We start from the raw sequence: 25,221 nt of genomic DNA, 5'->3' as shown, positions 1-25,221 counted from the left end.
GCCCTGCTGGAGCTGCCCCAGTCAACTGTAAGTGCTGTTATTGTGAAGTGGAAACGTCTTGGAGCAACAACAGCTCAGCCGCGAAGTGGTCGGCCATACAAGCTCACAAAATGGGACTGCCGAGTGCTGAAGCGAGCTGCGTGTAAAAATCGTCTGTCCTCGGTTGCAACACTCACTACCAAGTTCCAAACTGCCTCTGGAAGCAATGTCAGCACAACAACTGTTTGTCGGGAGCTTCATGAAATATACCATGTCGGGTTTCCATGGCCGAGCAGCCACACACAAGCCTAAGATCACCATGCGGAATGCAAAGCATCGGCTGGAGTGGTGTGAAGCTCGCCGCCATTGGACTCTGGAACAGTGGAAATGCTTTCTCTGGAGTGATGAATCATGCCTCACCATCTGGCAGTCCTACGGACGAATCTGGGTTTGGTGGGTGCCAGGAGAATGCTACCTGCCCGAATGCATAGTGCCAACTGTAAAGTTTGGTGGAGGAGGAATAATTGCGTGGGGATGTTTTTCATGGTTCGGGCTAGGCCCCTTAGTTCCAGTGAAGGGAAATCTTAACGCTACAGCATTCAATGACATTCTAGACGATTGTGTGCTTCCAACTTTGTGGCAACAGTCTGGGGAAGGTCCTTTCCGATTTCAGCATGACAATGCCCCCATGCACAACGCGAGGTCCATGCAGAAATGGTTTGTCGAGATCGGTGTGGAAGAACTTGACTGGCCTGCACAGAGCCCTGACCTCAACCCCATTGAACACCTTTGGGATGAACTGGAACGCCGACTGCGAGCCAGGCCTAATCGCCCAACATGAGTGCCCGACCTCACTAATAATGCTAATATAATGCTCTTGTGGCTGAATGGAAGCAAATCCCCATAGCAATGTTTCAACATCTAGTGGAAAGCCTTTCCAGAAGAGTGGAGGCTGTTATAGCAGCAAATGGGGGACCAACTCCATATTAATGCCCATGATTTTGGATTGAGATGCTCGATGTTCGGGTGTCCACATACTTTTGGTCATGTAGTGTATATATACAGTATATTGTTACGGTGTCCGGACGTTCAAAATCCCCCTCCTGAACACCACTATTGTTAGTCGTGGGGTTCGGGTCTACTTTGAGGGGTTTAGCCTCCGTTCCCTCCTGAACTTACCTGAGCTGAGGCTGCTGCGCACGAATAACTTCGTACTTTGGGAGGTTGCGAACCAGCAACTATGAATGCCAATTGGTCCATCGCGCGATAGCAGGGTCCAATCATCTAACACCGCTTACCTGTACCACGTGACGGTTCAAATCGGGGAATGTACCCTCTGGCGGTGTACCACTTTTGTTCCTGGATGGAAATTTAGATGGCCGAGCAACCGTTGGTACCCACCAGGCTGATGCTAATTTTGTTAGGGCCGATCGCTACTCTAGGTACGAGGAATGGCGGACCAATAAAAGAAAGGACATTCCCGGACGATTGGAAAGGAAACGTTTAACGATTCGACTTATTTACAGGTATGTACAGTGAACTTATCGATAGTAAATAAAAATGGACAAGAGGCAGAAACTTAGCTTATTCTACACCTTATGACGATTATAACAAATAATCACAACATGGGCGCCCAGCACGTATTCACAGGCTAGGGAGAGGGGAAACGAACGTTGGGATCCTGTTCGCAAAATGGTTACGATGTTACCAGAACCTTGTTGTGTCCACTGCAGCGACCTCATCTTGTCGTCACCAATGAGCACTACGCCGGCAAGATGGCCACCCACCATCCCGAACACGAAGAAGCAAAGGCGATCCCCAGCAAGAACATGAAGAGGCAAAGGCGATCCCCAGCACCAGCACGAACACGAAGAGGCAAAGGCGATCCCCAGCTCGAACACGAAGAGGCAAAGGCGATCCCCAGCATTAACACGAAGAGGCAAAGGCGATCCCCAGCACGAACACGAAGAGGCAAAGGCGATCCCAGCACGAACACGAAGAGGCAAAGGCGATCCCCAGCATGAACATGAGCAGACAAAAAGCGTCGGGAGCACAGCAGAGTGAGTGCGTCGGGAACCATGCAGGTAAGAGCCAGTACACATGGAGAGAGAGTACGTCGTGATCTCATGCAGAGTAAGAGTACATCGTGGCCTCGTGCAGAACGTCCGATGGCCACGTGCAGAGTGGAACCGACAGGCAGATAGCAGGCACAGAGACCTGAGAGAGGGTCCAGCCAAGAGAGAGAATCAAGTTGTGGCCTTGTGCAGAAAGACAGTCCGTCGTGCACATGTGCAGCGAGAGGGAGCAGAGAGAGTGGAGGGCCTAGCTTCCCATTTCCAACGCATAACGACATACTAACCCATATAAGGGGAAGGGACTAAGATAATGTTTTACTGTGAAATAACTATTCTAAGGGACCTATATGGTGGTTGCCATTACTTCTTAGCGGTTTCCCAAAACCGCAACAATATATACACACACACAGATGTACACACACACACAAGTTGCAGTAAAAATAACCCAGGAGTGCACCACGGCAGTGGTCGGACAGAGTGACATCATTTCCTTGTTTGAGATCAGTTTCTTCATTTTCAGATGTACCAAACACACATGCAGAGAATTGCCTTTTTGGGGGGGGGGGGGGGTTGCTCATAAGCTGACCATGGGAGCCCCCCAGCACATATGCAAAATTTGGTGGAGGTTGGCCAAACAGTTGTTTTTTTCCCCCATGATTTTCAGACGTACACACAAACATACGGATAATTTATTTGAGGCTGGGGGAGAGGGTTTGTGCCTGTGGCCTGACCCTGGGTGGCCAAACACGGATGCAAAATTTGGTGGAGATTGATCAAGGGGTGTGGAATTGTATAGCATTTGTGTTGTCGCTGAGACTGGGTCTGCTCTTATATGTGTATATGTATATCATGTACAAGTGATATAAAACTTAATTCTAGAATTGGGACCAAGTTCTCAGATGGGAATTTCCTGGGCAAAGTCAACAAATTGATATCTCCAAACTTGCTTCCTCTCATGCAGGCTCTCCTGCCCACTCCTCCCCAACACTGCCTCCTAAGAAGAGTGCAGCTATTAGTGCAGCTGCAGCTGTAGTGGAATCTACTCTGGCTGCAAGGCACGCCATCCCCACACCACCTCGCCTTCATCATCTCAATGCTCACCTCCCAATGATTCTTTCCACTCCGTCATCTCTGCCCACGGCCCCTTCATCAGTGGCGAGTGGGTCTTGTCACTCGGGGCACTGCCCACCTCATTCCCAGCATGCAACAGGCTATGGGTTTGGTGCACCTGGCCCTAGCCTGATTCTGAAGGCCCCGAGCCGTGTGATCGAGGAGTTGAACCGAACGCTCGCTATGGCTGCCCAGAGGCTCGAATGGTTGGTGTGAACGATTCCAACATTCCTGATTTTATTTTCATTGATATTAATGTTATTTTGCATGCACAAGCAATGTTTTGTCTATTAAAGAAGCTCGTCTGGATTTTAAAAGAACAAAGATCTAGAAATCGCAATATAACTTGCAGGTTTATGCACCATTCATGTTACCTTTTCCCTTCCCCTCCATGCAGTCTACATAAACTCGATGCAAGGTCCCCATTTGGGTCTGTTCCACGTCTCGAAGTCACTGAGGCGACCACAGATGACGATGATGAGGATGACAGCGATAAGGAGAATATGGCGGACGACTCTGACTCAGACGATGGCCCGATTCTGTACAAGGATGATGATGGCAGCAACCTGCTCCTGAGTGAGTACTGGACATATTTACCCTGGGGTACTTGATGATCATTATTGAGGTGATTTTATTTATTTATTATTTTGGACTACACTGAGGGAGCTAACTATGGGATGCAAATATTTAGATCCCAGCATTGTGTGGTCCAACAGTGTCATATGTGGGATAGCTGGTGCTGAAAACATGACTTCCATTCCAATGGAATCAGGAGAATTACCTCCTCTGGGAAAAATGTGAGGCACTGGCTGGAAATGAAGATAATAGGACAAAGGCCTGTGCCATGTTTCGCTGGTGCATGACCATTCCTCATGTTTATTGGTGAAGGATCTTTTGACTCCCCTTTATATGCATCCAATAGAGAGATGATTGTTGGTAGCAGCAATCATTGAAAGCAATGAAAACTTGGTGTATGCCTACTGTCTTACCTGAATTCGTCTTGCTTTTGTTTCAGGTACTTTAGCAACAAAGGTTTTGAGGAAGGACTCGCTTGCTGTGAAACTAAGCAATCGGCCATCTCGTGAGGAGCTGGAAGCCAAAAATATTCTTCCAAGGCAGTCGGACGCGGAGAGGCAGGAGCTGTGGCAGCAGATTGGCACAAAACTTACGAGGTTAGTGAGCCGCACTCGCACCGTAACATCTACTCTGGAATCGCAGTAGGTTCACCTTTTTATTTTATTTATTTATTTTAATTACGCAAATAATTGTTCGGCATTTATTTTGGGCACCTATCTGATGCCCATCCTCTACAACCGTACCAACTCCACGCTGCTTTGCGACCATCCATGTTGCTCTGCTCAGGAAAGTTGGTGGGAGAACGTTTTACAAAAATGCCGCTCGAGCAATTGGCTCGTCTCATGTTACAATCGCTCTTTTTTATCAGTTCGATTTTTCTTTTCTTTTCAGTAAGAAACATTATTGCTCTGCTATGGTGAAGGAATAAGGTGTTGATTGCGGAAAGTATGGATGGACTGAAGGAAAAGATGAACAAGTGGAAGGAAGGGATGTGTGGAGACAAAAGGTCTGAAGGTGAATATCGGAAAGACGAAGGTGATGGCAAGTGGTAAAGCATGTGGTGAGGTGGAAAGAACTGGGAAGTGGCCGTGTGCTGTGTGCAGGAAGGGTGTCGGAGTGAACTCCATTCAATGTACAATGTGCGCTGAGTGGGTTCATCAAAAATGTAGTGGTCTGAGAGGGTCATTAACCAGTGTGGCAGCTACATTCAAATGTAAGGTGTGCACAGAGGGAGCTGCAGATGGAGGAAATGTTGAGTTGGATCTTGGAGACGGCGTGAAGCTGGAAGGTGTGAAAACATTTTGCTACCTCGGAGACATGCTGAATGGAGAAGGTGGATCAGACTCGCAACGGTTGCTCGAGTGAGATGTGCATGGAAGAAGTTTCGGGAACTGAGTGGCGTGCCGATGAGGAGGGGAGTGTCGATGAAGCTGAAGGGAAAGGTGTATGCTGCATGTGTGAGAAGTGTTATGATTTATGGGAGCGAGACATGGGTAATGAACGTAGAGCAGCAACGAAAGCTGGAAAGGGTGGAAATGCGAATGGTTCGATGGATGTGCGGAGTATCGTTGAGAGAGAGGAAGACAAATGATGAATTGCGAAAGATGATGGGAATATTGCCTGTGATTGATGCTGTGAAGAGGAACAGGTTGAGATGGTTTGGTCATGTGTTGAGGAAGGATGAAAGTGACTGGTTGAGAAGAGTGATGGAAATTAATGTAGAAGGAAGTCGAGGACGGGGAAGACCGAGAAAGACTTGGCTAAAGATGGTGGAAGAAGAAATGCGGGCAAGGGGGTTAACCAGGAGAGATGCAGAAAATAGGGCAAAATGGAGAAGATTGTCATGGGGACCGCAAGGCTAACCCCCGCTCTAGCAGGGAAAATGGCCTTAAAATGCATGTTGTTGTGTTGTTGTATGGTGAAGGAATAAGACAACTTTATCCTGAGTTTATCAGCGAGCTGCTTTTCATTTCGTTTTGGTCATCTGGAGAACTTTCAGTAAATGCTTAGCAGGATGTGGCAGAGCAGAGCGCACATACGTTTGAGCTTGTTCTATTCTTGACCGGACTATTAATTGTCAGATCGGTGCTTCGCAGACACGGCATCACATCACAAGGTGTGCCATACCTTGGATGGGCATTTAGTTGGGTGTCCCGTTTGGCAGGTGGATTGGGGGGACGTCAAAGATCTCGCGGTGTCTTCCAACAGAGTCAACAAGTTGTCACCGCCACCCTGGCCAAGCTCCAAATTCCGACCCTAACCTACAGGGGTGCACTGCATCCATCCCGAACATATGTCAAGTAGTAGATTTGTTATTGCCTAAAGTTCAGTTATAGACGTTGGGTGCTAATGTGTTATGATTTATATGATGTCTAAAAATGCTATTTCATAAAGTAAATAAAGGGTTTTTGCTTCGTTTTAGTTTTAGATGAGGAAAGGCTTAAAATGAGGTCATGCTGAACGAATTGTATACGTGTGCTTTTTTCGAGGCTGGTCGTAAAACCACGCCCACATGCGCTTGTTTTTTTGCGTAATGCAAGTAGAATGACATGAACCTATCGTTAACTATATATATTTTGTTTTAATCTCAGCAAACGCATGACTCTGTATAAACATGCTTTGGATTACGCATGTACACAAACCCATAAAATATATGGGTTTGTTTGGCTAAGCATACACTCTTCTCTTTGTGAGTTACAGTTCTGTTTTCTCGGAGCCCAGAAAAACAATTGATAAGGACGGGCTGACTCCCCCGAATGATAACGGTGGGAGGAACCTCTCCCAGTGTTGTTTGTTCCCTCGGAGATTTCCTGATAAAACGTGTCCCTATATAAATGGACTGGGAATCAATGTGTTTTCAGGAAGGCTTGACGTGGCATGTTCTTGCTGTAGATTGCTGTAGACGTCGGTCTCCTCCGGATCCGTATAAGTTGGCTTTAATAAAAAACTGCGCCATTCCAGGCTATTGTGGACTTCTTTTGCAAACGAAGAGCTGATTCTTCACAGATGGTACCAGGAGTGGGGTGTCAACAGACGCGGAGGACGGGAAACGGAGCCCGAGGGACAGGAGGAAGGCTGACCTGAGGCCGGCGCCGGCACGTTGATTTGAGTAAAGGTGGGAGTTGTTTTATATCAGAGGGCTATTATTCCAAATTCGTACCTTCCTCCCTCGCGCGGGTTCAGTCTCATTGTCTTCCCCGCTGTCTGCACTCGAACAGAAATTGTAAGTAGAGGCTCATTTAGGCCTCAGAATGGCGTAGCTTTGTTAAAGCCAGGATAAACAAGTAAGGATAAACCAGTAAGGACTTAACAGTAAGCTTAAAGTTACAGTTAGCACCAGGAGGGGAAAATGAGGTCGGACAGCCATATAGGTTGAAACCAGGTGGCCAAGATTTTTCCAGGAAGGAACAGCCCAGAGACAAGATGGGGTATGCCATTGCATGCCAGGGAACGAAGGGCTGTGGCTAACTTAGGCTAAACTTAGATAAAAGGCCATAGGTTAACTTAGAAGGCCAAAGGGACATGGCCAGGAAAAGGGAAATGCGCAGGTACCATAGGTTTGACAAGAAGGTAGTGACAACTACGAGGTCAAGCCAGGAAGTTCTAGACAAGAGGTCCAGATAAAGCAGGCCAGGACCTGGTGGACAAGAGAAAATAAATAAGCTCACAGGAAATGGGCCAGGTGAAACAATTAAGGAGGTAGTTAAGCAAGCAAATCAGCGGCTAATGCCGCTCGTCCATAATCCGGACCAAGACCCCGCGAAAGGGGAGGTAGCCACCATGCCCCCAACCCCCCCCCCCAAGACCTGAGCTCAGCCCCGGGGCTCTAGGCAACACCCCAACACCCCCCGCCCTGCCTCCCCTTTCCACCTCAACCCACCCCCCGTCCAAACCCGTCCCAAAAAAACAGATACTGTTGATATGTTGTTGATAACTGTTGACCTGACTGTCCCTGACAACAAACTGTTGATATGACAGATGTCAGGTAGTAGATTTGTTATGACAGCACTTTGTTATGACAGCCGACTGCATGTCCCAACGCGAGGTAAACCCCGCCGCGAACGCGAATAGAGCGGCGTGCAGGGAGTGTTGGGATTCGTGTGGAGGCACGAGGGTGCGCGCCAAGACGGGGGGCGGCGTGGCGTCATCGCGTTAAGATGGTAGTGCCAGGTCAATCGGCGATCTCTGAATTTAAATCGGATTTTTGTCATGTGTGTTGTGAAATTAAACGTCTATCCGAGAATCCTGGCCATGTTCGTTTTGTCAAAAGGTGGTACAAACCTGTGTTTCCGCCGTGCGGCTCCGTGGAAGTTTGGGTAGAGGGATATTGGGTGTTCAGACAGGAGCCAAGCGAGCCGCGAGTCACGGGTGTGCTGTATGAGGTTGCTCAGAGTGCCGGCGATAACTCGCCCACTCTCAGAGGAAGTGTGTGCCCAAATGCATTGTGGGTCATTTCGACTTTGCTGGATGTCGGACGTTCACATGTCAGTATCTTGTCAGAATCTTCTTCTTCATATCATGTCCTTCATCCTTCATCTTCTTGTCAGAATTAGACATGAGTCATGAGCCATGTCGGAATAGTGGCCGGCTGTGACATATATGCCAGGCAATGTCACAGGACGAATACGTTATTTAAGATGGATTTATAAGATGGATAGATGGATGGATTTATTTAAGATGGCTAAAATAAACGATTTCAAGACAGAGTAATTAATTTCCGGAGTCAAGTTCCAACAGGAAGTCTTGTTCATACAGTAAGGTACAGTGCGGAGTGGCGGCTGGAAGATGCATCGAAGCATTTGGGATGATCGATGCGCCGGACAAAGGGTATGCTGGCGAACGATGCTGATAAGGTTAAGTTATTAAAACGCATATGGGTCTGGAGGCAGATAATGTGGGACAAGCTGCCTCACGGGCGCTGCAGGGAGAGTATTTGGAAATTCAATAATTTGAGCAGAAATGTCACGTTTTCAACAGAACGCTGATCCGAGGAAGGAGGACGGTCGAGGTTTCAACTGTCGGTATGTGGTGTGGCTTGTGCCAAGGTGTGGACGCGAGGAGGTGCGTTGATGAAGCGTTGTGCGAACGAGGAAGGTTGTGCGATGGGCATTGTGAAGCACGCCTCGTACGGAAGTTCCTGGACGGATTGTGACGGTTGTTGGATTCGTAGAAGTTAGCATTATGCTATGTAGAGCCACATTAAGGGTCATTTGTCCATTGTCGCCGGACTTGCATTATTTGCGGAAAAATAAAGCGCTGGTTGACCAATTCGAAGTTTGACCTTTTAAAGTTTAGTTGACCTTTGTTCGAGATATGCAAGGGAAAGAGGTCGGAGATAATTCACTAACCTTGGAAGAACGACAGGCGGAGTCAGTCTACAGGGTGTTGCTTTAACGACAGGATATAGAACCTAAATCTGGGGAGAATATCGGGACATTATATTGTGGGTAAAACCAAAATCATGTACATAATTAGTGGACAGAGAATATCGAGTTTTTTGTTGTTGTGGAAGCGTCAGTCAGGTACAGTACGCTGGAATTTAATTTAAGTCATGTCAAGAGGAGGACATTTGTGAGGATGAAGAGATGCAAGTAACGTGGATTAAATTGTGGTATCACGAGTTGGGTGCCAGAGATATTGTGGTTATTATAACTCACTGAGTATAGGGGGCGCCGGGCGCACCGAGTACAGATCGGGTTGCATGATGGAGCACGCATGCATGGATTTTGGCTTTGCGAGGCCCCGGATAGAAATTGGCATTTCGATGCTGTGGATTATATTATGCCTGCCCGGAAAGGGGATGTCCTGTGCTGGGGCTGGCGACATGCCTCTGTTATTTGTCTGTCTGTCGGTCTGATTGTAAGTCTTTGGTACTGGGAGGGCTAATTGAGTGCTCAGGCGTCATTGTTCCATGGAGGCAGGAGCTGTGAGTCACAAAATGTAAACGGGAACTTTGTGTAATCATCAAGTTTTTCCATCAAGGAAGGGGTGATGAAAAGTTATTTGTTTTAGTGTGAAGTAGGTTGGTTGCTTACTTGTCACAGTAAGATGAGAGTTGTGTTTTTAAGCTTGGTCTTTGAATGAATTGTTGCTTGGAATGTGTTGATTGGAAAAGTGATTTCTGATCGCTGATCCGATCTGGTTTTGAATGATTGATTTAATTTTGAATTGATTGGAGGTAATAAGGATTTGTGTTGATTTCCTGATTTGAGTTCATCTGGAAACGAAGACAGATGGGATTAATGTGTATATCAGGAACATTTTGGAAAAGAAATATGGATATATGACATTACTAAAATATAACCAAGCAATTGAGAGTTCTTGGGTTAATGGGATATAAATAAATGCATCTACAAGTTGATGGTTTATAAAAATTTAGTTCTGGATGATACTTAAACGATGAACAATGTTGGCAATATACAAAGAATGTGACTTGTTTTTTGGGGGGAAAACATGTGGTTTAAATTTGGTTGGCTAAGTTTTAAAGATGGAGATGTTTCGCAGAACTCTTATGATTATTTACATGAGTGGTGGACTATTCCATGGCGAAGCATTTTTCAGTTTTTATGATTAAGGTTTAAGGTCTTTATGATCTGTTTAGTGTATTTTTCAAAGGAGAGGGTTTTGGTCAATGATGATGCCAAGATTCCGGATGTGGATACTGGGAAACCATCGATGTTGGGGGGAATAAAGATTAATTCAGATTTAGCGTAGTTAAGTTCGAGGAAGCTGATCTGAAGCTAGAATTTTATTTCAGTTAGGCAGTTTGTCAGGATAGAGTGGGTGGTGGTGGAGCACGATTTGGTGGAGATGAAAAAGCTGGATGTCATCGGTGAAGCAGTGGAATTGGAGACCATGGTGCATTGGCTATGGTGCATGACGGATTAAGTGACCAAGGGGGGATAGGTACAGGACGAAGAGGAGGGGGCCAAGAACTGAACCTTGGGGGACACCTTAAGGGGGAGTGAATTGTGGTGATTAAGCTGTTGTAGATGCTGTCAATTTTGCTTTGGATGAATGGTCCAGGAAGGAAGGAGGGTGCAGGTGGCACCAGGTGTGAGTGCACAGGTGTGCACCAACAGGTGTGTGGAGCAAGGTGGCGGTATCCAGGGAGCTGAGGAGTTTGTTCACGTTGTAAAGTTTGTTTATTTAGTTCGTTTATTGTAGAGAAGAGTGCTTTTGGGATTCCGGAGCCAGAGTGGATAATTTGAGAGTAGTAGGTGGTCCATGTGAGGCTTGGGGGTGAACTAATTTGGGTTTAATAGGCACAAGCTGGTCTAAACAGGGTGAGGAGGATGGTGTGATTGATGATGTCAAAGGAGGCGTCGAGGTGAGGAGGATGAAAATGTTGAGGTTGCCGGCATCAGAGGAGAGAAAAGGTCGCTGGTGATTTTGAGGAGAGCAGTTTCAGTACTGTGGCTGGAGCAGAATCCGGATTGGGATGTTTCATACAGGTTATTGGCAGAGTGGTGATGTTTGAGTTGAGTGGCCACAGCACGTTCCAAAACTTTTGACAGAAAGGGTAGATTGGAGATGGGTCTGAAGTTATTTAGGGTGTCAGGGTTTAGTCCAGGGTTTTTCCAAAATGGGGGTGAAGTTTCACGAGTTTTTGGGGAAATCGGTATGTGAAGCTGGATTAAGTTGGAACTGCTTGATGAGCCATGGAGATGGATTGGGTTTTGTTGTTGGTTGTCTGGGAGTTCGGTTGTTGCATTGCCAAAGGTTTCTGTGTGGTGGACACACTGGTTGGCTGTTGTCTTGTGTGACGTGGATGGAGATGTATGTGGCTGTGTGTGGCTGCCTGGAGGGGAAGGCGGCTACAGTGGTTGATATTGGTCGTGGGTTGTCCGGGGTGCTTCGATTTGCATAGGGGGTGAAGATTGGGATATTACATTATTTTAAGTAAGTATTGGTATGAGTAATTACATAAGTAATTATGAGTATTAGTTATGAGTAAGTGATTATTTTAGTAAAGTTACATGTTTCGCTGTGTTGTGGATCTGGGGACAAGCTAGTTTGATGGGTACCCTGGGGTCTTCGGCGTGTCTATGTGTTTGGCTGTCTGTCACACCGGACTCTTGAATGGGTTTTCATGAGACGAATTTCAGACATAACAGTGAGAATCTATTTTGAGCGAATCACAGTGGGTGAGGAAAACATTGTGTGTGACCAGACACCAGAACTGACCAGAATTGAAATTGGAAGTAGACCAGGTTATTTCTATTATTTGTTTATTCGTGAAAATAAATAAATAATAGGGGGAGGTTAATGGAGGTTAATGGTGGTTTGTTTGTGTTAATGGAGGTTAATGGTGGTTTGTTTGTGTTAATGGAGGTTAATGGTGGTTTGTTTGTGTTAATGGAGGTTAATGGTGGTTTGTTTGTGGTAATTCTAGTTGAAACTCTCGCTGAAGTAATTTTCGTTTATTTTTATTTTTTGATTCGATTTGAGAGTTGAGATGATTGATTTTTTATTAATTTTATAATTTTATTTTTATTGATGTTGGAAACAGGTAATGGGATGCTGAGAGAAGGATGGAATTTAATTTGAATTGGACTGGATTAAATGGGATTGAATTTAAAAATTGAATATTGAATAAAATTGGATCCACTTGGAAAAAAGTGGATTAGGAAATTGGAGACCTGTAGACCAGGCGCTCCCAGGAGACTTGTGGACCAGGTGTTCCACCAGAGGAAAAAAGACCAGGTGTTCGTGGAGCACTTCACCTGCAAGAACGCCTTGGAACCAAGGTGGAAGGGACCAGTCCAGGTGTTGCTGACTACACCAACGGCAGTCTTTTGCGAGGGCAAGACTTCGTGGATCCACGCCACGCACTGTAAGTTGGCCATACAAGCACCAGACACCACACCCCCAGAACACAGTAAGGATGGGCCTAATCATAGGTACAATACTATTGATAGCGACAGCAGCTAGGGGAAACTCCGATTCCAATAGATGCGAAAACGAAACCCGACACCTCACCGTAACATGGGGACAAAGAGTATCACTACCATGTTTCGAACAGAAAGCCCTGCACACAAATTGGGTGAACATAAATTGGCTAGCACTGTCGGCAGGGCCTGGACGCGTTGGCATGATACTACAAAAGCAACGAGAGTTCCGGGAAGACGGGCAAGCTAGCATTAAGACCTTGGCCCAACCAGGATACCAATGGGGAACCCCTGATTTTAAGCTACAAACACGCACACGCCTAGGGAAAGACATGACCATGCAGGTCCGGTGCAGCGTCTGGACCCCTGGCGCGGCCGGTGGCGAAAGGAACTACATACCATGCATCGAATACATACTCACGCCACAACCCCAGAATAAGGCCCCAAAGAGGGGGGAAAACACATATTGGAAAGTGGCCAGAGAGGTGGCAACAATTCAAAATAGGACACACTGCTGGTCGTGCATGCGCTTTCCCCAAGCAGGCACCACAGGAATACACATGATAGTGCTACCCTGGTCCCTCAATGACCTCTGCTCACAACCTATCGATTCCCCATGTTTAGTCACCACGCTGGAAAGAGAAGGGGTTGACAACGGCAAGAGTTGCAATCGACAATTTAATTATCGCCCGTCAATGATTGCCCATGTGGCCGAGAGGCCTGCCCCCGTCTGGGTCAAACCACAGAAAGGGAGGGTCTGCCTCCAGGGTTCCGGCCACTTGCGTATGGGAGAATCAGAATGCGCCTACACTCTCCCCGGGAAGCTGGGACAAGGGAGCTCGGGGATTACATTACGAATAGTACTGCAAGATAAACACAACCACAACATAACGGCTATAACATTCTCTAGGGGGGTTAGTAGGATTAATGGGGTGGTAAAGGGACTCCAGTGCTTATCCACCCACCTGGTCCCACCCCATGGGACAATGTTTATATGCGGCGACAAGGCTTACCCCTATTTACCAAATAATTGGGGGGGCACATGTTATCTGGGTTCAGTCCTTCCTGACGTTGAGATACTGGATGAGCTAGACCCAAAGTCCTTGGACAGGCGTTATAAGAGGTCAGTCATGAACGAAGATGGAACCACTAAACTACACGGGAGTCTATGGGAAAAGGTGTTTGGTTTCTTCTTCCCAGGAGCGGGCACAGTCATGGATAGTTTCCGGATAGACAAATTGGCTTTGGCCCTAGAAAAGGTGGCAAACGACACCGCTACGGCTCATGACATACTATTGGATCGATCGGATCGCGCGCGAAAATTCTTATACATTTAGCTGGCTCACTGACTGGTTCCAGGGATGGACGGGCACCATAGTGAAGTGGTTATTGACCGCACTGGCTGTGATAATCGGGGTAGTAATTTGGGGGGCACTAATGAAATCTCTAGTCCTCCTCTATATGAGAAAGTATTTTACAGGATGGAAAGTGAAAAAGCCGCCGACAACGACTATGGCTCTGACCACAGAGGCCGTCGACCTGAACGGGTCCTTCAACAAGGCAGTTGCGACCGGCGCTCCAGAAAATTGCATTGAATTTTGTGGCAACTGTGATACTTGTGTGGATCCCATGTGGGAACTGGCTGCTGCCTGTAACGGTGTATGTGATGACTGTGATACTTGTGCTATAAACCCCTTGCGTGTACTGGCTAACGCTGCTTATGTATTACAAGCTGACAGCTGCACGCCCCCTTCTGACCCAACTATGGATCTGATTGCGACACTGGGTCTGGCGGTTGAGGGACCCGACGCGGATGTCCTAGACCCGCAAGCCGACCAGGCGCCCATGGGAGACTTTGACATAAAGGAAGTCCCTCTCTTTTCCTCAAATGTTTCGGATCTCTTTGATCCAAATGTTTCGGATCTCTTTGATCCACATGTTGCGGATCTCTTTGCTTCAAGTGATTCGGATTCGGATTTTTACGCTCTGTACCCTGACCAGGAAATTGAGACACAAGATACTGACGACATTTTGTATTCCCCAGAACAGCAACACGTGAGGGACCTCATGGGCATGACCGTTGATTAACTTCGAAGATCTGCAAGGACTGCGTCTGCAAAGGGTGGGGGGAGCCAGTTCCGCAGGGGAAGTGATGCACCCTCTGGCGGAGCAGAACCTCATCTGGACCAGACGTCTTCGTTGTGGATCCGAAACGTTAATGAACTTTCATGTTTTGAGCCCTCAGGCTCCGAGCACGCACCACACGACACGTTCGCCAAATGCACGGGCGAGGCGCTTTGGGCGCACGATATGCCCTTGGGAGATACCCGCATTACACAATTATTTTTTCAATACCCGCATTACACAATTATTTTTCAATAAAGCCCGATGTGGCACGTTGTCTCTTAAGATACTTTGTCTCGACGAGACAAGAGGAAGGAATGTCAAGTAGTAGATTTGTTATTGCCTAAAGTTCAGTTATAGACGTTGGGTGCTAATGTGTTATGATTTATATGATGTCTAAAAATGCTATTTCATAAAGTAAATAAAGGGTTTTTGCTTCGTTTTAGTTTTAGATGAGGAAAGGCTTAAAATGAGGTCATGCTGAACGAATTGTATACGTGTGCTTTTTTCGAGGCTGGTCGTAAAACCACGCCCACATGCGCTTGTTTTTTTGCGTAATGCAAGTAGAATGACATGAACCTATCGTTAACTATATATATTTTGTTTTAATCTCAGCAAACGCATGACTCTGTATAAACATGCTTTGGATTACGCATGTACACAAACCCATAAAATATATGGGTTTGTTTGGCTAAGCATACACTCTTCTCTTTGTGAGTTACAGTTCTGTTTTCTCGGAGCCCAGAAAAACAATTGATAAGGACGGGCTGACTCCCCCGAATGATAACGGTGGGAGGAACCTCTCCCAGTGTTGTTTGTTCCCTCGGAGATTTCCTGATAAAACGTGTCCCTATATAAATGGACTGGGAATCAATGTGTTTTCAGGAAGGCTTGACGTGGCATGTTCTTGCTGTAGATTGCTGTAGACGTCGGTCTCCTCCGGATCCGTATAAGTTGGCTTTAATAAAAAACTGCGCCATTCCAGGCTATTGTGGACTTCTTTTGCAAACGAAGAGCTGATTCTTCACACATATAGCAATGATACTACTACCAGCCAAATACTACATGCGAGAGAAGACTTCCAGTAAAACCTCACCCTGAAGGTGCATGTATTATTTGGCGATTTTATCATCAAAATGGGGATGAAAATGCAGACTCCCTCAGGCATGGAAATATACCTGGAAGAGACACAACGGTTTGTGAAAGATTTTTGTTGTGAAAAAGGGACCATGCAGACCGCTTTCATGGCTCAAAATGGGCCTTGTAAGTATTCACTGAAGGTAATTGGAAGCAATATCTGTCTGCATTGAAACCTCGTCTGTTTTATTCTCTTGTAGGAGGCTCAGTCAAAGGCCTACCCCAGAGGAGCTCGAGCAGAGGAACATCTTACGCGGTGAGCATACCAGGGTAGGGAACGAAGAGTGAGGATCATTTCACCATTTGCAAAACTTTTATTAAACTGCTATTTTTATTCTCCTTTTGTACAGCTAAAAGGTGAAAGGTGATTTATATAAATAAATAAAATTTTTAATGTTGGAAATGAAATACCCGAAGGATTTTCAGGCGAAGTGAAAAGTATCCCAAGTGAAGTAAAAAGTAGAGTATATTTAGCATGTATGGTAGTGATACATGGTAAATGAGGGTGGAAGATGAGGGAAGAATAGAGAGTACAGAGCTGAGGATGATGAGATGGATGTGTCAGCTACCACTGAAGGATTAGCAGAATAGTGTGGACAAAAAAACAACGTTCAAAGCTAGTAGTACTGAGGAAGAGCGAAGAGTTAAGAAAGAGAAGCCTAAGGTGGATTGGGCATGCGGTGAGAAAGAGAGACGATGAGTCTGTCAAGAATGTCACTAGTTTAATAGCTGAGGGAAAAAGACCAAGAGGTAGACCGAAAAAGACCTGGAAGGATGCAATCAGTGGAGACATGCAGCATTTGTTTTGGTTAATGGCAGAGGATGCTTTTGACAGGAGTAAGTGGAGACGATCCATCAGCCTACCAACCCCTTAATACTGGGAAATGGTTGTTAAACTCATAGGTAGTGGTAGTAGTTGTAGTCGTAGTAGCAGTAGTAGTCTCCTAAGTGTATATAACTCTCAGACAGGCAGCGCTGCTGATTGTTCAGCAGAGCATCCCAAACTTATCAAGATGGTACTGGCTCTGCCAGGTGGACAGCGGATCAAAAGTGAGGTCTGGCAAGGTAGTTTGAATGTGGGATCAATAGAGGGGTGAGGGTCAAGGTGGTGGAGATGATGCAGAGAAGGAGGTTGGAAGTGTGTGTGCAGGAGACTGGGGGAGGAGGTTGGTAGCAAGATACAAGCTGTTGCACACGCAGATGGCGATGGAAGGCGTAATGGCATGAGAATAATTGTATCGGAAGAAATCAGCAAGCAGTTGGTCAGAGTGGAAAGATGGGAGGGACGGGTCGTTATGGCATGGGTGGTGATACAGAGGCAAATGCTGTGTGTTGTCGGTATATGGGCCACAAACGGACAGGACTGGGGCGGAGAAGCAGGAATTCGCACTGGGACGCACTGGAGATGATGATGGGTATGGTTGAGATGGAGCTGGTGCTGTGCATTGCAGGAGACTTTAACATGCGTGTCGGAGGAGAGCAAAGCCAGGTGAAGAGGAATGTGTTGGTAAATTTGGTTCGGGAATGAGGAATATAGAGGGTTAAGATCTGGTGGAGCTGATGGTAAGGAATGGGATGGCCATATCTGGTTCATTCTTTCAAAAGTGGGAAACCATAAGAGCGGACTATAGGAGTCGACTGCATAGAACAAAATTGTATTTGGTGGTGGTAAGGAAGTGACAGTTATGGAGGGTTAAGGATTGCAAGGTGGTGGTGGGAGAGCATGTTACCACCCAGCACAAGCCTGAGGTGTTTGGGGTGAGGATGAAGAAAAGGAGGGAGGTTAAGAGCAAAAGTCGGAAGGTTATTAGGTCGGGGAAATGTAGGGGAAACGTTGTCGTAGAGTACAAGGAGAGGAAGAGGGCTAGGTATGAGAAACTTAGAGAAGAAGCGGAAGGTTTGGAGGAGGAGTGGAAGAAGTACGGAGAGGCATTTAGAAAAATTGCAGAAGTGATGTGTGGAAGGACGTCAGGAAAGGGTGCATCGGCATGTGATATAAACAAGGCATGGTGGACAGAGGAAGTAGCGAAGGCAGTTGGTGAAAAGAAGGAGGTTTCGAAGAGGATAGATTAGTAAGGAAAGAGAGGAGCAGCTATATGCAGGGTTGCTGCACCTGTATGAGCAAAATGAGAATGCAGCAAGGGGAGCTGTGGATAAGGTGAAGAATGATATGAAAGAGGAGGTGAACATCAAGTTATACCCTAGAGGTACGCACACTCACCTTTGAGCTGTCTTGCCTATGTTTCAATCTCAACACAGCTACAAACTATCATCGTGGCGTTCCGCAGGCAGGGCGAAGCAACGATGTGTGTGTGCCATCCCTCAGATGGACGATAAACTGGGCGTATTGTCTCCGAGCATTAGTGAATCGTAAAGATCCCACAGTGTCCCTCATGAAGATTAGGCGAGCTATTGCACACACGCATGAACAAATTCCAAATTCCTGCTCTAACCTACAGGGGCACTGAATTAGTGCATTAGTGATACAGCTGTGCCCCCAACAAATGATGCATCCCACAGCCTTCTGCTGCATTCAAAAGAAGAAAGTCTTTAGCATGCCGAGAAAATTGTTTTTCGCTGATGTTGTGCATCTTCTAAACTCTGTTGTGTACACTTTGTGAGTTTTGGGAACTTTTGTTGTTCTTTAAAGGGATGTTTTGATTGAACACCAAGATCTGTCTTGGCTTCCAACAAGGGTGGTGTTATCTCTCTGCCATTGAAGATCCAAATGTAGTTCATCAGTGAATTGTGCAAGTCTAAGTTCTTTCCACTGGCACACGCCACTGGGAAATACATATATCTGGTTGAAATAATTACTTTTCGTTGAATGGGTGCTTAATCCTCCCCCACCCCCCTCACACCCTCTCTTGTTGGCAGTGAAAAATGAGGAAGAAGAACAAGAAGAAAAGCAGGAAATAAAGCGTCGACTTTCACGGAAGGTGAGGGAAGCTGGAAAATGTGGGCCTTTCCTAATTCCTCTCCTGAGAAAATCACAATATTTTCATCTGGCTTCCGTCTAATCTCACGAGACATCACAGGAGATTCTGTAGGCCCATATAAAATCTTGACTTCAACTAAAAAAAATCCAGGGGGTCACAATTTGTACAAAACGACTTTCTTGAAAACCTTGACCAACCATGTTAAAATTAAGATGCAGACCTGAAATGCACCTCGCCTCGCCCCGCCGTAGCTGAGTGAGAGGCCCACTGTGGAAGAACTCCGTGAAAAGCGCATCCTCATCCGGTTCAACGACTACGTTGAGGTTGCAGATGCGCAAGACTACGACCGGAGAGCGGACAAACCTTGGACACGACTAACTGCAGCGGACAAGGTGAAGGTTTTAAGAGCACCCTTTCACTTTTTTAAAATCTTTACCCCGTCTGTCTGTTTGTCTGTCTGTGAGCAGGATATCTCAAAAACTTGTGGACTGATTCGGACAGATGGCCTATGTGACAAGGTCCTATTGATTCGATTTTGGTAAAGATCCACATCCAGATACGAGAATTTTTAAGTGATTCTTCACCATTGAATGAATGAATGATCGTGTTAAGGCCATTTTCCCCGCTGGGGCGGGGGTTAGCCTTGTGGGCCCCATGACAATCATGGTTCCCTGTTTGAGGCAATGTTTTTATGGCTGGATGCCCTTCCTGACACCAACCCTTGGTCGCCTCTTACGATGCGCATGGATACGGTGTTCCGATTCTAAACCGGGGTACACACCGTGATCATTCATCCCAGCAAGCTGGTACTCAATTTGCCGACCTTGGAAGGATGACAGGCTGAGTCAACCCCCCTGGCGTTAATTCAGCGATCGATCGGGATTCGAACCCAGGATCCCAAGCCGGCACCCTAACCGCTAAGCCAACACCAGGACTGGTGGGGCTGAATGATGGGGCCAAAAACGATATTTAGCACGATATCTCAAAAAATTATGGATGGATTATGTTAAACATGATGGATGAGTTTCGTAGGTGAAAAGAAGAAGGCAATTCGATTTTGCTTTGTGACGAGGACAAATGGTCCAAATGGAGATCCAGCCTATCAGTGCGATACAAAACATAAACATTTCAGCCTGACGGAGGTATGCGCTCTACCTAGTGCTGTTTCAATTTGCTTCCATCCATGCTGAAACCTTTAAAGTTCCATTGGTTTTGTTTAGTTCCCAGTTGATGATTCAGCGATGACATTTACTTCAGACACTCAGCAGGTTATTGAAACATGGCCAACAGAAGTGGTGGAATACAGGCTGGTACTGACTACACCCCATCACCATTGACTCTTTTGTCAACTGTGTCAATTGTGTTTGTCTTCAACCCTCAGGCTGCGATCCGGAAGGAGTTGAATGAATTTAAGAGCACCGAGATGGAAGTTCATGAGCTGAGTCGGCACCTTACGAGGCAAGGCCTACACTCGCATGACTCTCGACCATATTAACCTCTTAATGCATTCACCTGACTATGAAGTTATAATTATGATTATTATTGCTATTTCACCTGGACTTTTGCTTTTACCTGAAAACTAAGCTTCTGTGTTGATTATAAAAGTCTGACAGGATGGTGCAGAGTCAACACATTCATCTATGAATTGTCTAGCCCAGGTTCGATACTGGGCCTGACTATAAACTGTTGGATTGGTGCTTCGCAAGAATGATGTTGCATCACAAAAGTGCGTACCTCAGATGGACATTGAGCTGCGTGCCCTATCTGCTAGCATTATTTGGTGGGTGTTATAGAACCTGTGGTATCTTTCACGAAAAGTAGGCGTGTTATTGCCGGCACCTTCAACAAATTGCAATTTCCTGCCAGAATCAGTTCATCGCGTCATCATGTACCATGTGCATTGCTGCTGCCGAAGCAGTTACTGGGCTGCAATCCTGATCGGGTCGTCATTCCAACCCAGGAAGTTTGGCATGAATTTGGAACTTAGCCATGGTATCAACAATAGCTCTCATACTCTTTGCAAATAACTCCAGGAATCTTAACGTCCACCAATTAATGCTGGCAGATGGGACGCCCATTTATCATTCATCCGAGAGACAGCACACATATTGGTGAATCACCCACCTGTGAAACACGAGGATGACAGTGTATAGCTGAGTTGAGATTCAAACCTATGCAAGGCAGGTTAGAGGCAATTGTGCATACTTCAAGCCCATCCTGCCATCTCTGTTAATCAGTTCCAGTCGAATATCAGGCCTGAGCAGATGGTTCATGAAATACTTGGACTGAGGTCCTGTGGGCTGACCCCATAAAATGGTGGGATTACTTGTAGCAATTTAAGTAGTAGTTCGCTTACTCCAAGAATGAAGCTTGCATTATGTTTCAATATACAGTACTGTCGTCTCCGGCTTTGGAGAGATACTTTTCTCATTGGAGTGCAAGCTTCCGTATGCATTTGGTATAGGACGAGTAAAACGTCCGTCAAAAATGACGGGTTGGAACAGTTTATTTGATGGTACAGCCTCGTGAGTGTGCCAAAGTCTGAAGCCGAGGCCGAGTGTCAGGTGTGCTTACATCCTCTTTATTAGGCACCATACGGATGTAAATGAACACTCGTTTTACTCTGGGTGTGTTGCACATCACGTGCAGGGAATTTCACCTCCCTACACCTTGTATTTATTTATTAGTTTAAAAAACGCTTCTGTACACCGCCCTTGAGGCTCGGTTTGCAAGCCATCGTCTACAATTCCAATAGAAGAGACATAATCACTCTTTTATGGAAAATGTTTTTCAAGTTTGTTTTATCCTCAAAAAACAGACTGTCGTGAACACACATTCGTATTGAAAGATTGGCCTTTAAAACCGATCCTTATGTAGGGGTACAGACCTCTGTACAAACACACAAACTGACATTGTGGTTTATACCGTGAACGTGTGTGTAGCAGGTGCTGAACATTGATCCGAATAACCTCATTCATCAACAAGTTCTTACCCCCAGGGTGCTCCTTAATACAGATGTCTTTGAGAGGAATCTTTTTTTTTTTTTTTTTTTTTTTTTTTTTTTTTTTTTTTTGTATACAAGATCGAGGCTCGTGAAAGAGCTAACATTAATCACACAAAAAGACAAACCAAAACACAAAAAACAAGGGGAGCGGTAGACAAGATGGGGAGAGAGGGGGAAGGACACAAAAGAGAGGGGGAAGGACACAAACACAACATTTGAGAGCAGGGACATCGGGAGGACTTGGGGGGAGGTGGGAGAGGATTAAAACATATGAACACTGCAAGGACTCTGGGGTGAATTACCGGGGGTAGAAAAGATCAAGGTTTTCGATGGGGGAAGATAAGAGATGGTGGTGAACAGCTGTTTTAAAGACCTGGAGGTAGGAGTGGGATTGAAGGGAGTGGGGGAGTTTGTTCCAGAGGCGGGAGAAAAGGGGAATGAAAGAGTGAAGGTGAGCAGAGAGCCTAGACTTTGGCAGTTTAACCAGAAGAGGGTTGCAGGCAGATCTTGTGCGACCTGAAGGAATATTGGGGGGACAGAGCACAGAGAGAGCTGGGGGAGCAAGGCCGGAGAGGAGTCGGTAGAAGACAGAAAGACCACCAACCTGCCTGCGGTGAGTGAGTGAAAGGCCCTCGGCGTTGACTACATCGCAGGAGATTCCAATGATTCTGAAAGCTTTGGCCTCAACAGCGTGAAGCCGAGCAAGGTGTGAGGCAGGAGCACCAGCCCAGAGGGGGGAACAGTATTCCATTGAGCTGCGGATGAAAGCCTTGTATGTGGTGAGGAGCTCAGGTGTGCCAAGGAAGGACTTCGCACGACGGAGGATGCCCAGTCGGCGACTGGCTTTGGAGGCCAGCTTGGAAATGTGGTTTTCCCAAGAAAGATCATGGCAGATAGTGAGACCCAAAAGCTTGAGCGACAGAACTTCTTGGAGAGGATTGTTGAGAAAGTAGATGGGAGGGTTGTCCAGTCGGTCCTTTCGGAGAGACATTGTAAGAGTGTGAGATTTGTCAGGATTGAAAGACATGTTCCACTTGTTTGACCAGTCTGTGATTTTGTCCAGGTCTGCAGAGAGTGAGGAGGCTGCAGACTGCCGATCTGAGGGATGAGGAATGGAGCGACAGAGAGTAGAGTCGTCAGCAAAGAGATAGAGAGGATTTTCAAGAGAGTCAGAGAGATCATTGATGAAGACCAGAAAAAGCACAGGGCCCAGAACACTACCTTGGGGAACTCCAGCCTGAACAGGAAGAGGAGATGAGAGAAACCCATTCAGGGCCACACGTTGACTACGACCAGAGAGGAAGTCCGCCAGCCATGCGTGGAGATTTCCATGGATACCAAAGGAGGAGAGTTTGGAGAGCAGAGCAGGGTGCCAGACCGTATCGAAGGCACATGAAATGTCAAGGGAGACAGCTCTAATTTCCTGTTTGGCGTTGAGGACCTCCATCCATTGTTGAGAAAGCAGAAGCAGCATGTCCAGAGTAGAGTGACCAGGTCTGAAACCAAATTGATGATCAGAGATCAAGCCATTGGAGAAGAGGAAAGATTTAATATCTGAAGCAATGATGGATTACTTTCTTGTGCAGCCATTCGTTTATAAAGTCAAACAGACTTGATGTTTCATTATCCATAAATTGTCGAGAACAGTAGACAATTGATGTCTACTACTCCAGACAATAAGGTGGAACAACTACTCATTGTTCCCCCTTATTGCCAACATTATTTTCAGCACCTGCATAAAAGCAGGAAACGTGTGTGGTTGTCGGTATTGTAAAAAAAAAGAATTTCTGTCAAAAAGTCAAATTATCTGACTGATATTTGATAGAAATTCTGTCAAAAAGATTAAATCTGCATAATTACTCTTCCTTTTGTAAGCAAAAGTCCAGGTCAAATTTGAAGGGTCTTTATATTTTTAATCATTAAATATTTTAGCTTACGCTCTCTCTCTCTTACAGGTTTCACAAGCCTTAGCAAGAGGAAACCTCCTCACTTCCAAGCTGTGAATAATGTACAAAGGAGCAGCACCTGCCCAAGCCCCCATTCCACCGGCACAACTAACTTTTCTTCCTTTCAAAACTGCACTTGACCACAATGGTATCCCGAAAGTAATAGTTGAGAGATGGGAGGAGGATGACTAATGCCATCGCCAGCCCGCTGCACTAGCCCTTCCACAACAAGTGTATTTTGTCCTCCAACCAGCACGCCACAGAATGTCTCTCTCTCTCTCTCTCTCTCTCTCTCTCTTCCTCCCCCCTACCTGCCCTCTCTCCCTCCCCCCTCCCTGCCCTCTCTCCCTCTGTCCCCCCTCCCCCACAATGTCCTACCCCCCCCCCCCTCCTCCTCTCCTCCCCTCTCTCTGTCTTTCTCTCTCTCTCTCTGTTCCCCTCTCTCTCTGTTCCCCTCTCTCTCTCTCTCTCTCTCTGTCCCCCCCCCCCCTCTCTCTCTCTCTCTCTCTGTCCCCCCCCCCCCCTCTCTCTCTCTCCCCCTCTCTCTCTCTCTGTTCTCCCCTCTCTCTCTGTTCCCCTCTTTCTCTCTCTCTGTTCCCCCCTCTCTCTCTCTCTCTCTCTCTCTGTTCCCCTCTCTCTCTCTCTCTCTCTCTCTCTGTTCCCCCCCCCCCCTCTCTCTCTCTCTCTGTTCTCCCCTCTCTCTCTGTTCCCCTCTCTCTCTGTTCCCCTCTCTCTCTCTCTCTCTCTCTCTGTTCCCCTCTCTCTCTCTCTCTGTGCCCCTCTCTCTCTCTCTCTACCCCCCCCCCCCCTCTCTCTCTCTCTCTCTCTCTCTGTTCCCCTCTCTCTCTCTCTGTTCCTCTCACTCTCTCTCTCTCTGTTCCCCTCTCTTTATCTGTTCCTCTCACTCTCTCTCTGTTCCTCTCTCTCTCTCACTGTTCCCCTCTCTCTCTCTCTGTTCCCCCCCCTCTCTCTCTGTTCCTCTCTCTCTGTTTCTCTCTCTCTCTGTTCCTCTCTCTCTCTCTCTCTCTCTCTGTTCCCCCCCCCCCCCTCTCTCTCTCTCTCTGTTCCCCTCTCTCTCTGTTTCTCTCTCTCTCTCTCTCTCTGTTCCCCTCTCTCTCTCTCTGTTCCCCCCTCTCTCTCTCTGTTCCCCCCTCTCTCTCTCTCTCTGTTCCTCTCTCTCTCTCTCTGTTCCCCTCTCTCTCTCTGTTCCCCCCTCTCTCTCTCTCTCTCTCTCTCTCTCTCTGTTCCCCCCTCTCTCTCTCTGTTCCCCTCTCTCTCTCTCTCTGTTCTCCTCTCTCTCTGTTCCCCTCTCTCTCTCTCTCTATTCCCCTCTCTCTCTCTCTCTCTCTCGCTCTCGCTCTCGCTCTCGCTCTCGCTCTCTCTCCCTCTCAGTCTCTCCCCCTCTCACTCTCTCTCTCTCCCCCTCTCACTCTCTCTAAA

At 46.7% G+C, this 25,221-nt stretch overlaps 1 protein-coding gene across 3 annotated transcripts in view; it reads left to right on the top strand.

Moving 5' to 3' along the window:
* Positions 1 to 24,247, top strand: part of LOC137439036 (phosphatase and actin regulator 1) — a 246,685-nt gene extending 222,438 nt beyond the window's left edge. For all 3 annotated transcript variants that reach the window (XM_068134636.2, XM_068134633.2, XM_068134631.2), the window contains 8 exons: positions 3,016 to 3,370; positions 3,562 to 3,740; positions 4,180 to 4,336; positions 16,093 to 16,148; positions 18,770 to 18,831; positions 19,083 to 19,223; positions 20,213 to 20,289; positions 23,791 to 24,247. In XM_068134636.2, the coding sequence (XP_067990737.1) occupies positions 3,016 to 3,370; positions 3,562 to 3,740; positions 4,180 to 4,336; positions 16,093 to 16,148; positions 18,770 to 18,831; positions 19,083 to 19,223; positions 20,213 to 20,289; positions 23,791 to 23,806 (1,043 nt within the window). In that variant the 3' untranslated portion in view covers positions 23,807 to 24,247. The remainder of the gene's footprint in view (positions 1 to 3,015; positions 3,371 to 3,561; positions 3,741 to 4,179; positions 4,337 to 16,092; positions 16,149 to 18,769; positions 18,832 to 19,082; positions 19,224 to 20,212; positions 20,290 to 23,790) is intronic.
* Positions 24,248 to 25,221: the final 974 nt, after the last annotated feature.

The sequence above is a fragment of the Myxine glutinosa genome, chromosome 13 (assembly GCF_964187855.1).
Source record: "Myxine glutinosa chromosome 13, kmMyxGlut1.1, whole genome shotgun sequence".
Classification (NCBI taxonomy): domain Eukaryota; kingdom Metazoa; phylum Chordata; class Myxini; order Myxiniformes; family Myxinidae; genus Myxine; species Myxine glutinosa.
The sequence above is the reverse complement of the archived record's forward strand: the minus strand, read 5'-3'. Positions and strand labels throughout refer to the sequence as shown.